At 48.8% G+C, this 15,927-nt stretch overlaps 1 protein-coding gene across 1 annotated transcript; it reads right to left on the bottom strand.

The window, feature by feature from the left end:
• Positions 1–11,283: 11,283 nt before the first annotated feature.
• Positions 11,284–13,105, bottom strand: LOC144101691 (uncharacterized). The gene is made up of 3 exons (XM_077634824.1): positions 12,945–13,105; positions 12,591–12,848; positions 11,284–12,344 (listed from the first exon to the last, which is right to left on the bottom strand). The coding sequence occupies exons 2-3, from the start codon at positions 12,679–12,681 to the stop codon at positions 11,284–11,286; spliced, it is 1,152 nt and encodes a 383-aa protein (XP_077490950.1). The 5' UTR covers positions 12,682–12,848; positions 12,945–13,105.
• Positions 13,106–15,927: the final 2,822 nt, after the last annotated feature.

Raw genomic sequence — 15,927 nt, 5'->3', positions numbered from 1 at the left:
AAAGCTTCGCGCCGAGCAAATGCTTGCGAAGTCGGGCCCAGCAAACCGTTGAAAACTTCACCAGTTATATCGAAGATGTCGTCGACCTCTGCAAGCGTGTCGACCCTTCTATGAGCGAGGCCGACAAGATCAGACACATTATGAAAGGCATTGAGGATGATGCCTTCCAGATGCTCGTCGCCAAAGATCCCCAGACTGTCTCCGGTGTCATCGGCTACTGCCAAAGCTTCGATGAGCTGCGCAAACAGTGCCTTTCTACCCGGCGTGCAGGCTTTCAGGAGGCCGCACTTTGCAGCTTGGCTCTCCCAGGGGACGGTGCTCTGGACCAACAGTCGCTCCTCCAGAGCATCCAGCAGTCTGTACGTGAGGAAGTCGCACGCCAGCTATCTTTGTCTACCTGCCCGCCTGCGCCGTCGCTCACTCCCAACCTACAGCGTATCATCGAGGAGCAGGTCGCTGAAGTCCTGCCACCTCCTTCTCAGCCACTCCTGATCACGGCTCCTCTGACGTACGCCGATGCCGTGGTGCGGTCGCGGCCCTCACCTGCTGCCCCTGTCTACCCAGCGACCTGCAACACCACCTTACCGTCCGGTTGCCTGCCCCCGATCACAGCCGCAGCCACTCAACCCCTGGCGCACAAAAGACAACCGCCCTATTTGCTACGCCTGTGGCGTCGCTGGTCACGTGGCTCGTTTGTGTCGCAGTCGTGACCACCGTCCCTACGATTATAGGCGTGAGTCGACGTATGACCTTCCGCCACACTTGCCGCCTCCAGATTCTTTTCCTAGTTACCATCCCTGCACCCACCGCTCGCCGTCTCCTGGCCATCGTTCCCGTTCTCCAATGCTCTGTCGCCAACCCGCCGTCCATGCGTAAAAACTAACCACCGCAGTTACGGAGGCAAGAACTGCGTCACCAGCAGCTCACTCAAGACCTGTTTCTGCGCCTGCCAATATTATTACCATTTTCGTTGAAGGAGTCGCCGTCAAAGCACTTGTTGACACTGGCGCAGCCGTTTCGGTTCTCAGTCACACCCTCTGTCGCAGTCTCAAAAAAGTGACGATGCCCCTTCCTCCCGTTTCTCTCCGCACCGCCAGCGCTTAGGACATTCGACCGTTAGCCGCCTGCACCGCCCGCCTGCTCATCAGGAACGTTCCCTACACGATCGAGTTCATCGTCCTCGCCGGCTCCTCTCACGACGTTATCCTTGGTTGGGAGGACTTCCTCTCCTCACATCACGCCGTTATATTGACTGCGCCCGTGCTGAGCTTGACTTGTAGCCCTACAGTGACGCCCCCTTGGACGTAACCGGTGCTGCTGCCGCTACTGTGGTCGTCTCAGAGGACACAGACGTTCCACCTTTCTCTTCAGTGCAGGTGCCTCTTTCTTGTGCTGCCCTCTCAGATGCAACTGTCACTTATACCCCCACTTTACGATGCGCTGACCAGAAGTCTGTTTTGTTGCCTCATGCTGTGCTGACAATTGTTCGTGGCTCCAGCGCTATTTATGTGGCCAACCCGTTCTCCTGCCCTACCACTTTACTCCGTGGCCAATCGCTTGGTAACGTTGCCGTTCTCGATCCCGCCTCCGCATACCCCCTCGTCGATAGCGCGGCCGGCCTTCACGTCAGCGCCATTACGCCTGTTCCCATCACGAATCAGTCGTCTGTAGATATTTTTCACCGTTCCATCGACGCCACCCTGACGTCTACCCAACAAGACTAGCTTGTAGCCGTTTTGCAGCGTTTTCAAGCTTCGTTTGACTACCAGCAACCTTCCTTGGGCCGCACCACCACCGTTACCCACTGTATTGACACTGGAACCCATGCCCCTTTGCGCCAACGTCCGTACCGCGTGTCAGCCGTTGAGCGCAGCATCATTGACACGCTCCAGCGTCACGTGATACAACCGCCGCACAGCCCGTGGGCGTCGCCAGTGGTTCTGGTCAAGAAAAAAAGATGGTTCCATCCGTTTCTGCGTGGACTACCGTTGTCTGAATAAGATTACACGCAAAGATGTTTACCCTCTCCCCCGTATCGACGATGCCCTTGCCTGCCTGCAGGGCTCCGAGTTCTTTTCTTCATTGGACTAGCGCTCCGGTTACTGGCAGGTGCCGATGGCGGAGGCCGATCGCCCAAAAACTGCATTCGTCACACCCGACGAGCTCTATGAATTTAATGTCATGCCCTTCGGCCTCTGCAATGCACCCGCCACATTCGAGCGCATGATGGACAACATACTCCGAGGGCTCAAATGGCACACATGCCTTTGTTATCTAGACGACGTTGTAATGTTTTCCCCGGACTTTCCGTCTCACCTCCAGTGCCTTGAGACATTTCTTCGCTGCCTGGCCGACACTGGCCTCCAACTTAATTTGAAAAACTGCCGCTTCGGAGCTCGGCAGCTCACCATTCTCGGACATGTCGTGTCGAAGGATGGCGTTCTTCCGGACCCAGCCAAGTTGCGAGCTGGGGCCGAATTTCCAAAGCACACTTCTGTAAAAGACCTCTGCAGCTTCGTCGGCCCCTGCTCCTACTTCCGCCGCTTTGTCCGCAATTTTGCCACTATCGTCTACCCCCTGAACAAGCTCCTTTCCAGCCACGACCTTTCGGCCTGGTCGCCAGCCTGTGATGAAGCGTTTACGACACTCCGTCGCCTCCTCACCACTCCACCAATGCCAGCGGCGTCGACCTCGGTGCAGTACTCGCTCAACGCAAGCAAGGCTTTGACGAATACGTTGTCGCTTATGCTAGCCGGACACTCACAAAAGCTGAAGCCAACTATTCTGTCACCGAGAAGGAGTGTTTAGCCATCCTTTGGGAGATCGTCAAATTTCGCCCCTGCCTGTACGGGCGCCCTTTTGACGTTGTCACCGATCGCCACGCCATCTGCTGGCTGTCCTCATTGAAAGATCCCTCTGGTCGACTGGCGCGATGGGCTCTGAGACTCCAAGAGTACGACATTCGCGTTATCTATCGTTCCGGCCACAAACATGCCGATGCTGATGCTTTCTCACGTTCCCCTGTACCATCTGAGGCAGCGCCTTGTATACCCGCCCTGCTTTCTTTGAAGTTTGAGTTCGCTGATATGGCTTACGAGCAACGCAAAGACCCTTGGATCACTTGCCTTTTTGATCTCCTATCTGGCCAATCGTCTCGACCTCCTTCCCGTGCTCTCCGTCGTCAGTCCCACCATTTCGCCATCCGAGACGAGCTCCTTTACCGCCGCAACTATCTCCCGGATGGTCGGAAGTGGCTTCTCGTCATTCCGACACATCTGCACTCCTTCATTTGCTCTTCCTACCACGATGATCCCCAGTGTGCCCATGCCGGATTCTTGAAGAATTTCACCCGTCTACGACAGCGGTACTACTGGCGTGGGATGGCCCGTTACATCCGCCAGTTCGTTCAGAGCACCGTATGCCAGGGACGAAAACATCCACCTCGCCGACCCGCCGCTCCTATGCAGCCGCTGCCTTGCGCAGTACAGCCCTTCGAGCGTGTTGGCGTCGACCTCCACGGCCCTCTTCCCAGCACATCAACTGGGAACCGCTGGATCATCGTTGCCATCGACCACCTTACACGTTACACTGAAACATCGCCTTTACCATCCGCTACAGCCCACGACATTGCATCCTTCATTCTTCGCCATGGTGCGCCCAAAGAGCCTACCATCCCCAGACAAATGGCATGGTTGAGCGTTTTAATCGCACCCTCGGCGACATCCTGGCCATGTATGTTGCTTCCGACCATTGTAACTGGGACTGCGTTCTCCCTTTTGTCACATATGCTTATAACTCTGCTGCTCAAGCCTGTACGGCCGTGAGCCTTCTTGCAAAATGGACACCATTCTACTTTACCGCCCTGATGCTTCCGAATTTACAACTATTTCTCAAGCCGCAACTTATGCCGAAGAATGCCGACAGCTTGCCCGGTCCTTCACTTCTCACGCCCAGCAGCAGCAGAAAAGCACCCGTGATCCCCCTGCACTTCCACCTGCTTACCTTCCTGACTCTTTGGTCTGGCTCTGGGTACCCTCCTCAGGTCCCGGCCTTTCCTCCAAACTTGTTAGCAAGTACCAGGGACCCTACCATATTCTTCAGCAGATGTACCCCGTCAATTACCTCATCGAACTCCTTACACCATCCCCTGATCATCGCCGCCGAGGCCGCGAAATTGTCCACACGACCCGCCTCAAACCTTACTACGACCCCGCCGTCGTCACATCGCTCTAGGCCGCGAGGGTGGCGCCCTTTCGCCCGGGGGGAATTGTAAGACTGGACACATGCTTTAGAATCTTCAGAGGCTGGCGCTCAACGAAGAAGACGACGAGAAGCGCCGAACGCTCGGTCGCTTGTGCGTGCTCTGGACTGAAAGCGGTCTCTGATCTGTGCCTGGACGGTTCCGCTGGTTGTTCGTGACGCTATGCTCTTATTACTGTGGTGTGCTGTGTGTGCTGTATTAGTAGTGTGCTGTGTTCTTATTACACCTGGCTTCTTCAATCCCTCTGTGTCATGGTGCTATGCATCTTTACACATTTGCATCAATGACAACAATGAACAAAACATACAACTGAATTGCAGGAATACAAAAATGAGTTGAAGTTGCATTGTAAAACCACTTTATTGGCATCCATCTACGACCCTAAACAAATCAGAAAAATGTATACATCTCAACTAGAGATACAACTAGAGATATGGCAGTGGAATTGCCGGAGATACAGGCATAAGCAAGGGCTCTTACAGCAATTCATTAACATTAGAGGAAACCCACCAGATCTAATACTTCTACCAGAAACAAATTGCACCCCAACCCTAAAAGGATACTCATGTCAGGAGAACGGAAGAACAGCAACTCTCATTAGCAACAAAATCACAACCATAGCTCATAAGGAGTTTGAAGACACACAGCTAGAACACTGAAGACACACAGCTAGAACACATAATAACTGAAGTGATTCCCAAGAGAAAAAGAAAAGCTAAAAGCACTTTTATAGTAAATTTGTACAGCCCACTTAAAAATAAAGGAGACTTCATTAAGCTTTTTGCGGAAGCAAAGAAGCTTGCAGGGCAGAATACCCTAATAATAGCAGGGGATTTTAATGCGAAAAGCCCACAATGGGGCAGCAGGATCGAAGATAAAAAGGGGTGCGGCATCTGCACAGCAGCGGAAAACATAGGCTGCGAGTTACTCACAGATGAAAGTCAGCCTACTAGACAGGGTAATAGCGTAAGCATGGACACATGTCCCGACCTAACCTTTGACAGGGGCGCTAAGCAAGTCGAATGGGAGAACCTGCAAGAAAATCTCGACAGCGACCACTACATCATTAGGGTCAGCACAGAGGCAGAAAGCATCAAAAGGAAGATCGGCAAGGCAAACCTAACTGACTGGGATGCCTTCTGCACCCACTGCAAACAACTTAAGGACGACATAACTTCTCAGGCTCTGGGAGGCAAGACGAGGCCTGACCAAGCGGTGGAAGCGCCAAAAGCTAAACAGAAAGTTAAAGAAGAAGATTGCCGAAATTCACCGGTGTTGCACTCCCACGTGCTTTTCCTTTTTGTAAACTGCGTTCAGGTGAATAGCCACCCGATTCTTGGCCGATCCCCCAGTGTGGGTATGTGCCATCTTTTGATAGGCTAACAACAACAACATATGCAACGCAGCCGGCAAGACAAGGGTGGCAGCAGTTTAGTACCTCGCTGAATGGAACCCTCAGCACGGCTAGAACGTGGCAGATCCTCGGAACACTCATGGATCCGAGCAAAAGCAAGGCGGAAAGCAGCAAATCCATCCAAAGGCTAATTCATCAGTACGAAGGTACACAAGAACAGCTGCTCCAGGCAGTACGAGAGAAATGCTACGGGAAGGACCAGGTAGACGGCTACCAAGGCGACTACCAGGGCGAAGAAAACCCAACCACGGACTGACCCATCACAAGAGAAGAGGTCGTCGAGGCCATAAGGGCAACAACGAAAAATATGGCAGCAGGGGCGGACAAGATTCATAACTCGTTAATCCGAAATTTAAGCGACGAAGCAATCAGCCAACTCACCCTATATCTAAACAAACAATGGGAAGAAGGGACAGTCCCAGCGGAGTGGAAACACGCCGTAGTCGTCATGATCCCCAAGCCCGGCAAGAAACTCCAAATTGAAAACCTCAGACCGATCTCGCTAACATCATGCCTAGGCAAGCTGTACGAGAGAATAATTACCCGACGAATACAAACGCATCTAGAAGACTGAGAATGGTACCCCAACACCATGTTCGGATTCAGGGCAAATTTATCAACCCAAGACATCTTGCTACAACTAAAAGAAGAGGTACTCGAAACGATGCCAAAGAACGGGGAGAACGTTGTCATGGCCATCGATATTAAAGGGGCCTTTGACAACGTATCCCAAGCCGCCATTATGGAAGGACTTAACACAACCAACTGCGGGAAGAAGGTCCATGACTACGTTCGAAGCTTCCTCACGGACAGCACAGCGACGGTAGGCCTTGGAGACCTGCGGATTGACACCTTTCAAATGCCATGCAAGGGCACTCCGCAAGGCTCAGTAATCTCGCCAATACTCTAACATAGTGATGGTCAACCTCGCCAAGAAACTCAGCCAAGTCCAGGGGATTAGTCATGCAATGTACGCAGACGATATCACCATCTGGACCACCCAAGGCTCACTGGGGGAGAAGCAGGAGGCGCTACAAGAGGCTGCCACCTGCATTGAAGAATACACAAAACAAAGAGGACTTAAATGCTCCACGGAGTGGGTAGGAACCCTACGGATGCTCCACTCGAAATAAAACTAGAGGGCCAGAACATCCCGGAACAAAAGATGATCAGAATCCTCGGCATGTGGCTGCAAGGAAGCCGGAAGTGCAGTCATACACTCAGCCTGCTAAGCAAAGCGGCAGGACAAGTAGGCCGGATGATCAGTAGAGTAGCGCACAAGAGGTATGGCATGAAGGAGGAGGACACACTCAGGCTAGTCAACAGCCTAGTGATCAGCCGGGTAACATATTCATTACCGTACCATGTGACTATCAAAGCAGAGAAGGAGCAAGCGGAGACAATACTCCGGAAGGCATACAAAACAGCTCTTCATCTCCCAAGAAATACATCCAACGACAAGCTCATGCAACTCGGAATCAGCAACACCTTCGAAGAATTAAGAGAATGCCAGCTCAAGGCACAAATACGAAGACTTAGCAACACAACGACTGGAAGGGCGCTCCTGACAAAGCTAGGTCGAGAAATAGAAAAGCCACAAAATAGCAGGGCCACAATACCAGACCCGCTAAGAAAGAAGCTATGCATACAACCTATTCCCCGAAACATGGATCCAAACCTCCATGCTAACAGGAGACAGGTTAGGGCAGAATTTTATGAGAGGAACATGGGGCATCAGTCTACACTGATGCCTCCCTATGGACCTCCTCCATGTTTGTAAACAAACGAGGTGGCGCTGATGTCGCTAGCGAGCTCGTGGTAGGCAAAAGGTCGGGGAGTGGCGTCGCGGATAGGTGTTGAGCGCGGGTTTTCAAGGCTTGTAGGCGCGTTTCCAGTTTCTGCGAATCATAGCAATGGTCGATGCTTCCAACTTAGTAATTTGTTGAAGTACACGAGCTCGCGTTGGCCACATGCGGCCTATAAAGAGAAATAGTTTGCCACTGTATTGTATATATGTTTAGTAGTAAACATGTAGAAAGCGTTCCTGCCGTTTATTTATGCGCTAGGCATTGAATAAAACACGTTTTGACACACTGCACTAGCCGGTATGATTTTACTTCGGGACAATAGTGAGGGGAAGTGCTGGCCTTGTTTCGTCGGAGCAGACATGCGCTCATCGTCTGCTGACATACCTACGTGTCGCGCTGTGCGAAAAGTGGGGACAGAGTCGTGTCCCTGATCTCCTGTCTCGCTTAGCTCTGTTTTTAGCCGCATGACCACACACCAGCCAGGCCGACTTGTCCTCTTGTTAAGCTAGTCGATTTGGTGAAAATTTTTGATTTCTAGAATTATTTTCTTTCCTAGCCCTGAAGTCTAGTTTCGTGACGAAAAATTATAGCAAAATATTGAGTACAAATTTATAAATTACGCTTTTTAGAAGTGTGGTCGTCAAAAATTGTGAGGTAATTTCTTTGATTTCAGTGCCGCATTTCTTTGACCAAAGCGAAAGCGAAGATGCCATAAACGAGGGAATAAACTTTAAGGTTCGTTTTGTGACCTCTCACATTTTCTGCGACTGGATCACTCACCTTCTTAATTCGCATGAAAATCAAATGATTCCATTTGTCGCAAACTATTCCTGAGACGTTGAGGAGCGTAATAAATCTCTCGATTTTTTTCCCTAGACGTGCAGTACTGTGTTAGTTATTTCTTGTAAGAAACGTTTTCATGTAACTATGCATGCATAAGTACTGATCATATAGAAAAAGAACTAATCGCGTCATCGTACAGAACAGGGCTTTATGCACATGCTGGCATGAAAAAACTGCGCACTATCTAGTCAATTATTTGAGACCTTGGGGGGGACTTGACGACGGTGTTAATTATAATTACCCAGAACTGCACCAGGTATAGCTATAAATAAAAGGAATTACTGAAACTAGCGTAGGAATTTCATATTTGCACCAAGTTTAGTTACATATCGCATGCATGAATAACGAAAACACTTTTCATGCCGCGTCCCCTCTCAATCTCGCCACGTGTCTGTTAGTAGCACGCCTGCGGCTGCTTCGTTCCAAACAAGCTTCGCGATCATGTACTACCTCATGAAACTTGACACATGCATGATGCAATGAAAAAGCATATGGCGTTTAGCACACTTAAGGTACGCTATTCTAAGCACACCAACGCGACCGCGCAAGATTGACACAGCTTACCAGACTTCTTTCTACTCGAATGAAATAATTACGTCGTCATATCAAGAAACAGTTTCAAGTAAATATTAAATGTCATAAAACGCGCCATTAAAACGTGCTGTGCTATTAACAAAAAAACGCATTCCTTGGGGGCGAGTGAACCTGTCGGCGCCCTGTGCACTCCGGCTCAAGGTGATAAGTACGTGTGCAGCTGCATATGTCGTTTTTTTTTTCCTTGAGCAATTATCAGCCTACTATCCTGAAGTTCAGGTGAATGAACGCAGTAACTTGAATGCCATTAAGTGCATTGAGTGTCAGTGCCTATCGACTCCCAGACTTCGCGCTTTACTACCGTGGCCCAATGCCTGTTAGCCAGTTTCCGAATGCGGCATTTATGCGCGAGAAACCTATCGAGGCTAAATTAATATTTTTATGCTACAACGCGGATCCAGCAGTGACGCAGCTGGTCAATACATGCTGTTTCTGCAGTGCACAGGCTTGAAGCAGCCGCCGGTAGCTGCGGCAGCTGCGGTAGGCACGGGCAAGCGGAACCTGTTTTGCCTACCATGCGAAAGTCGCTGCTAACATCAGCGCCACCGCATCTTCGTGACGTCGCGGGGTGAAGGAGGTCCATACCCCCAAACACACAAAAATAGCGCGGTAGCAGTAGTTGTAAATTACCACGGAGAACACATCACAAGTCTCACAGCCGAAGTATCTCACATAACGGAGGCAGAGGAGATTGCTGTCGCCCTGGCAGCGAATGAAGGATATAGGGCAGGGAGATCCCTTAACATCTTAACAGATTCACAAGAGGCGTGCCGGAACTATACTAAAGGCAGAATTAGCAGCACGGCACTCAAGATCCTCAGTAGAGCTCTGCTCCCTGAGGGACGACCAATACACAACATAATCTGGATACCGAGTCACGCAGGGATCAGGGGCAACGAAGGGGCAGACAACCTAGCTCGAGGAATGACCAGCCGAGCAGGAACGTCATTAACCCCGGAGGGGCCCCAGATTAATTGCAGGGACAGCTATTCAGAATTATTAAGCCTATATAGGGGCTAAGATTCCAATACCCCCCACCACATAAAGCATTATCCAAGGAGGAAGCCACAGGATGGCGAAGACTGCAAACAGGCTCCTTCCCAAACTTATACATATTAAACAAGATGTTCCCCACACAGTATAGCACCAACTGTCCGTGGTGCGGAGCAAAACCAACACTATATCATGTCACATGGGAGTGCGGAAGAAATCAAGCATTCCACAAACACAAAACACCAAGTGCGGAGCAATGGGAGAGCCGGCTCACCAGCTGCGAGCTAGGGGTCCAAAGGGCCCTCATAGCACACGCAAGCGAGGTGGCCCGACTCAGTGGAGCCCTGGACTAGGGGCCCACCCACGGCCAAGGAGGACCCAAGCTTCAAGACGAAGACTTTGTCCTCTACCGCTACTACTTCCTAAAGGAACCAATAAAGTTTTTCATTCATTCATTCATACATCTCAAGATGTTACAATATGTGTAGCGGTAAAGGCATAACACAGATTCGTATGTGCAAGAGGTGTATATATTCAATGCAGGCCACAGAGCATGGTGTACCTAAGACAAGATAGGAAGAAAGGGACAATGTCGATTGTGCCCCTTTTCTTTACTGTTGCTGGTTAACGGGAATATTTCATCTTTGCCATGCTGAGACTGCAAATGTACGCATTCCAAGGACAAATGAAGCAGAAACAGCGCAACATTGACAAAAATCTGAGGGGCAACCACACTGATGGTACAAAGCTATGCAAGACATAGTGCCGTGGATAGCTTTGCACCTAATAATCTGCGATTCGCTGATGACATTGCCTTGCTGAGTCACTCAGGAGGTGAACTGCAAATCACGATCAATGAGTTAGACAGGCAGAGCAGAACGGTGGGTCTAATAATTAGCATGCAGAAAACCAAAGTAATGTTCAACAGTCGAGCAAGGGAACAGCTGTTCACATTTGGCACCGAGGTGCTGGATGTGTTAAAGGTCTACTTGGGGCAGGTAGCGACTGCTGATCTGGATCATGAGCAGGAAGAAATGGGCTTGGCCAGGGCATGCAATGCGAAGGCAAGATAACTGCTGCTCCTTAAGGGTAATGGAGTAGATTCCAAGAGAAGGCAAGAACAGCAGGGGGTGGCAGAAGGTTAGGTGGGCGGACAACATTAAAAAGTTTGCAGGCACAGCGTGGGCGCAGATGGCAAAGGACAGGGATAATTGGAGAGACATGGGAGAAGCCTTTGCCCTGCAGTGGGTGCAGTCAGCCTGATGATGGCGAAAGGCTAATGCAGCACACTTACTTAAATGCAGCCCCTAATGTGAAATTACGTGTAAAAAAAAGTTTCTTGGTGGGATTGAAACCTAAAAATTCCATTATCATTCCCCAGCCAAGAGAGGCACCTGTTCTTCATTGTACTGTTTTAGTGATGCTACTATTGAAGGACATAGGTTAGAAAGGGCACAGCAGACAGTAACAATCTTGTCGAGAGGTGTCAAATCATCTCCAGATCTGCAAACAACATAGTCAATGGGCAGTGTCGCTTTCAGAATAACATACTTATTTCTGATAAGCCCGATAACTCTTTCAACGTGAATCCTTACATTTGCTAGTTTCCTCGTGGTCAGAACGTCTGCTGCGGACAGTTGCTTCTTTCCTTTTGTGAATGCCGGTACATGAAGTCTAGCGCAGTAAAACCCAACACTTTCAGACACATTGAATCCTCGGTCTGCAAGGACTACATCACCTGGAAGTAAATTATCTAGAAGTCCACAGTGCTCGGTTATGTGCCTGTCGCTACAGCGCCCTCCCCAGCCTTCAGAGATGAAGTTGACAATTCCTTGTGGTGCAATGCCAATTAAATACTTTGCTGTATTGCTGCCTTTATACTGAGACCATGTCTCACTTCTGGGCAAATATGAAGATGGTCTCTCTATCTTTATTTCAAAGCAGTCGATTATTACGGCAACATTTTCCCCAAAAGAATCATAAAATGCTTGTGGCATTGTCCGGTGCAGAACACTTCGTTGTGGCCACAATATTTGAGACTTTAGACGGGAGTAGGCAGTATGCAGCCATTTGTCGAATATGCGTGACACTGTGGCATCCGACACATTAAACCTGAAAGCGAGGTCAGTGACATGCAGATTCAGTTTCAACTTCATCATGAATAGCATGAACTCCTGGAACTTCAGCAAACAGTTGTTTGTATTGTGCGATACAAACCTCTCTAGAACATTGAAGAGTGCATACAGAATTGTGAAGTTTGCCATGCCAGTGTAGAACACAACCTTAGCGTCGCTACATTTGAGGGCATCTTCTGTCAACTCCAGAAGCTTATTTTCAGTCCTTGAAGCGTAGAGACGCTCATTGAGTGCCACACATTCGTTCTCCAGTGCTTCAATGTCGCCCATTTTAAGGTCAGTCTGGACTGCAATCCCTGCAACAAAATGAATTTTGTTATGCAGTTCATGTGCTGCAAAAAAAAAAATTAACTTGAGATGTTGGGGGGGGGGGGGGCAGCATTGTAGTAGAGCGTGGGGGATAGGAGGCTAGCAAAGAAGCAGGAGGGTGACATCTGGGGTGCCCCACATAAATGAAAAAAAAAAACTAAGTCCCTTCTCCACTCCAATTTTGTGCTTAGCTGCACCCGGCCCCAAACGCACAAAATAAAAAAGACGTTCACCTGTTTCGCAGTCTTCTACGCCGACGTTGTGCTCAGCTCGCGGCGAGGACGACGGAGAAGCGGGAACGACGTCCGGATTCGTAGCCTCCATTGTTCCCGACTCCTCGGCCTGACACTCCGCTTGAGCCGCGCGTTTCTGGGTCCGTCGTCTTGCCGCGCGAGCGTGGCGACCGGGATCACCATGTTTTGCGTTGTAGCCGAGCAAAAGCGTAGGGGCCCAGTCCGGGTCCGTCTCCTCCCACAGTTTTGATGGTCTGCCTACAAAATGCAAGAAAATTTGTTTAAAATGAGATTTTCCGCTATGCTTGTACGTCATGCACCTAAATAAACATTGTGCATATGCAACGGACTTACCTTTTACGAAGTGGGCGCCGCAAACACGTATGCCCGTCCTGTCGGTGTTGAGATCGGCACGTTTTATACGAGCCAGCCAAACCTCCCGTCGCTTCGCGCATAAAGCTTTCGTGCGGTCACCTTGATGCTCTATGACCTTTGGAAGACGAAAAAAGTTTGTGTTTGTTGATTTCGCCCAACAAGTGCGGTTGGAGCATCCAACAACCGCGCAGATAACCATCGCAACGCCGTCAAGTACACCGTACGCGCGAACTGTATCAAGTGCACCACGGCCGCTGCGACTGCACCAACATGGCGGAACAGTATCCCAGAATTCCCAGCTACGACGTCAGTGCAAGCCATGGATGGATGGATGGATGGATGGATACGGCTGAACCCTTTACATCGGGCGGTGGCTCAAGCCACCTAGCCATGTCTTGTGAAATTTTACTCCTGTCTTGCTTTTAGCCACCAATCAGATAACCTTCGCTTGGTTACTTCTAACCTCTTAAAATCCACTTTCCCTTCACTATCCCTAAACCCCAATGCCTTGGGTAAGTCAGCCCCGCTGCCTTCCACTGTAGGGTGAAGCCCTTTACAGAAAAGTATCAAGTGTTCAGCCGTTTCCTCCTCCTCTCCGCACGCAATGCACAAAGTGTCTATCCCCTGGTACCTGACTCTATACTTCTTAGTCCGCAAAACTCCAGTCCTGGCCTCAAACAACAAAGAACTTCCCCTACAATTATCATAGATATTTTCTTTGACAATTTCCTGTTTAAAGGTCCGGTATGTTTCTAGTGCCGATTTCGTCAGCATCCCTGTTTTCCACAAAGCTCTCTCTGTTCCTTTAACCTTTTTCTTAACCGATAATTGCTGATTTGCCCCCTTACTGCTGTCCAGATATTTGCTTGTCAATTTTCTAGTTCGCTTTCTCCATTTCGTGTCAACATTCTTTATATACAGGTATCTGAAAACTTTCCTAGCCCACCGCTTTTCCTCCATCCTTCTTAATCGTTCCTCAAATGCTATCTTACTGCTAGCCTCTCTGCTCTCGAAAGACGCCCATCCCATATCACCCTGTACCCCCTGATTTGGTGTATTGCCATGTGCTCCCAAAGCTAACCTCCCTACTCCCCGTTGCCTAATTTCCAGCCTTGCTTGAACATCTGGCCTCATACACAGGACCGCATTCCCGAAGGTCAGGCTAGGGACCATCACCCCTTTCCAGATCCCTCTTACCACCTCATACCTATTGTAATTCCACAGTGCCCTATTTTTCATGACAGCTGCATTCCTACTAGCTTTATTCATTACATATTTTTCATGCTCTGTCAGATACTCAACACTGTTATTTATCCATACCCCAAGATACTTGTACTCATTCACTACCTTTAGCACGAACTCCTGTATTCTATGCTCGCCGCCCTCTTCATTAAATGTCATGACTGCAGATTTTTCCTTACTATACTTGAAGCCTAATCTATCTCCCTCTGTACTGCATATGTCTAACAACTTCTGCAGGTCTTCCTTGTTGTCAGCCATTATCACTATATCGTCCGCATATATTAGTCCCGGTAATGTCTGTTTAATCAATTCCCCTTGCTTGAAAAAAGATAGGTTGAAACCTAGTCCGCTCCCCTCTAGCTTGGCCTCCAAACCTTGCAGGTACAACATGAACAACAAAGGGTACAGAGGACATCCTTGTCTAAGCCCCCGCTGTATCTCTACAGGCCCTGATACATTTTTTTCCCATTTTATGAGCACTCTGTTACCTCTATATATATCTTTTAAAAGATTAATTACTCCATTTTCCACATCCAATGTGCCCAATATGTCCCACAAATGCTCCTGAGTAACGTTGTCATAGGCTCCCCTAATATCCAGAAATGCTAGCAATAAGGGCCTATGTTCCTTTTCCGCAATTTCTATACACTGTGTCAATGAAAATAGATTGTCATCCAACCTCCTTTGTTTCCGGAACCCATTCTGTAGTTCCCCTAGCACCCCCTCGTTCTCCACCCAAGCCTGCAGTCTATCCTTTATAATTTGCATCACCACCCTGTAAACCACAGACGTCACTGTTATGGGGCGATAGTTACTTACGTCTGCTTTGTCCCCCTTTCCCTTATATATCATGTTCATTCTACTTAATCGCCATTCATCGGGGACTTTCTCATCCACTATCATTTTGTTCACTACCTGTATTAATGTTTGCTTGGATTTAGGTCCTAACTTCTTTATCAACATAATCGGGATACCATCTGGTCCTGTTGATGTGCCACTAGGAACCTTCTTCTCTGCCCTTTCCCACTCTCCTTGCTCAAGTGAAGCTATTGCTGTAACCGGTCTATCCTCCTTCGATAAATTATGTACCACGTGCTTTGCTGAAAATTTTTCCGTCATCCTTGTTCCTATGTGTTTTATTGCTTCATCCCCTTCTAGTCGAATACCCTCATCTGTAACAATAAACCTTTGTTCTAGCCTAGTTTTATTACTCATTGCATTTAGATGTTTCCAGAATTTTTGGGCTGCTTTTCTATCCTTTTTATTTACTTTTGACATCCATTGGGCACCCTTTCTTCTAATTTTCTCATTAATCAAATAAGATGCGTCCCTTCTACACTTTATGAAGGTATCCCATTTTCTGTCTACTTCGGGTTTTGGTTCCCCCCTCTTCTTGGAATATCTGTGTTCCCTCGATGCTTCCTTGCACTTTTCTATTGCCCTCTTGACCTCCTCATCCCACCAACTCTTGGGTTTGCATCTTTTCCCTTTTAGCTTTACTCCCACCTTAGCTAGCTCTAGCTCCAGTAATCGAGTTAATTTGGTATAAGTCCATTCTGTTTCACTATCCTCAAAAATTACTTTCTCGATTTGTTTGGCTGCTACTTCCAATTGCTTTTCTGAGTAAAAATTTCCCCCTGATTGTTTATCTTGATTCAGTCCTACATTGCTTTTTCTTCTGAAGCTCAACTTGATACGCTTGTGGTCACTACCTAGACTT

This window comes from Amblyomma americanum, chromosome 8 (assembly GCF_052857255.1).
Source record: "Amblyomma americanum isolate KBUSLIRL-KWMA chromosome 8, ASM5285725v1, whole genome shotgun sequence".
NCBI classification, from domain to species: domain Eukaryota; kingdom Metazoa; phylum Arthropoda; class Arachnida; order Ixodida; family Ixodidae; genus Amblyomma; species Amblyomma americanum.
Note: the sequence above shows the minus strand (reverse complement) of the source record. Positions and strands in the feature narration are given on the sequence as shown.

What these genes read in the sequence shown, in the direction of transcription:
- LOC144101691 (XM_077634824.1), bottom strand. Translation starts at nt 12,681, where the DNA reads ATGGAGGCTACGAATCCGGACGTCGTTCCCGCTTCTCCGTCGTCCTCG. An exon ending in CGTAGAAGACTGCGAAACAG is followed by an intron (nt 12,345 to 12,590) that starts GTGAACGTCTTT and finishes ATTTTGTTGCAG; the next exon opens with GGATTGCAGTCCAGACTGAC.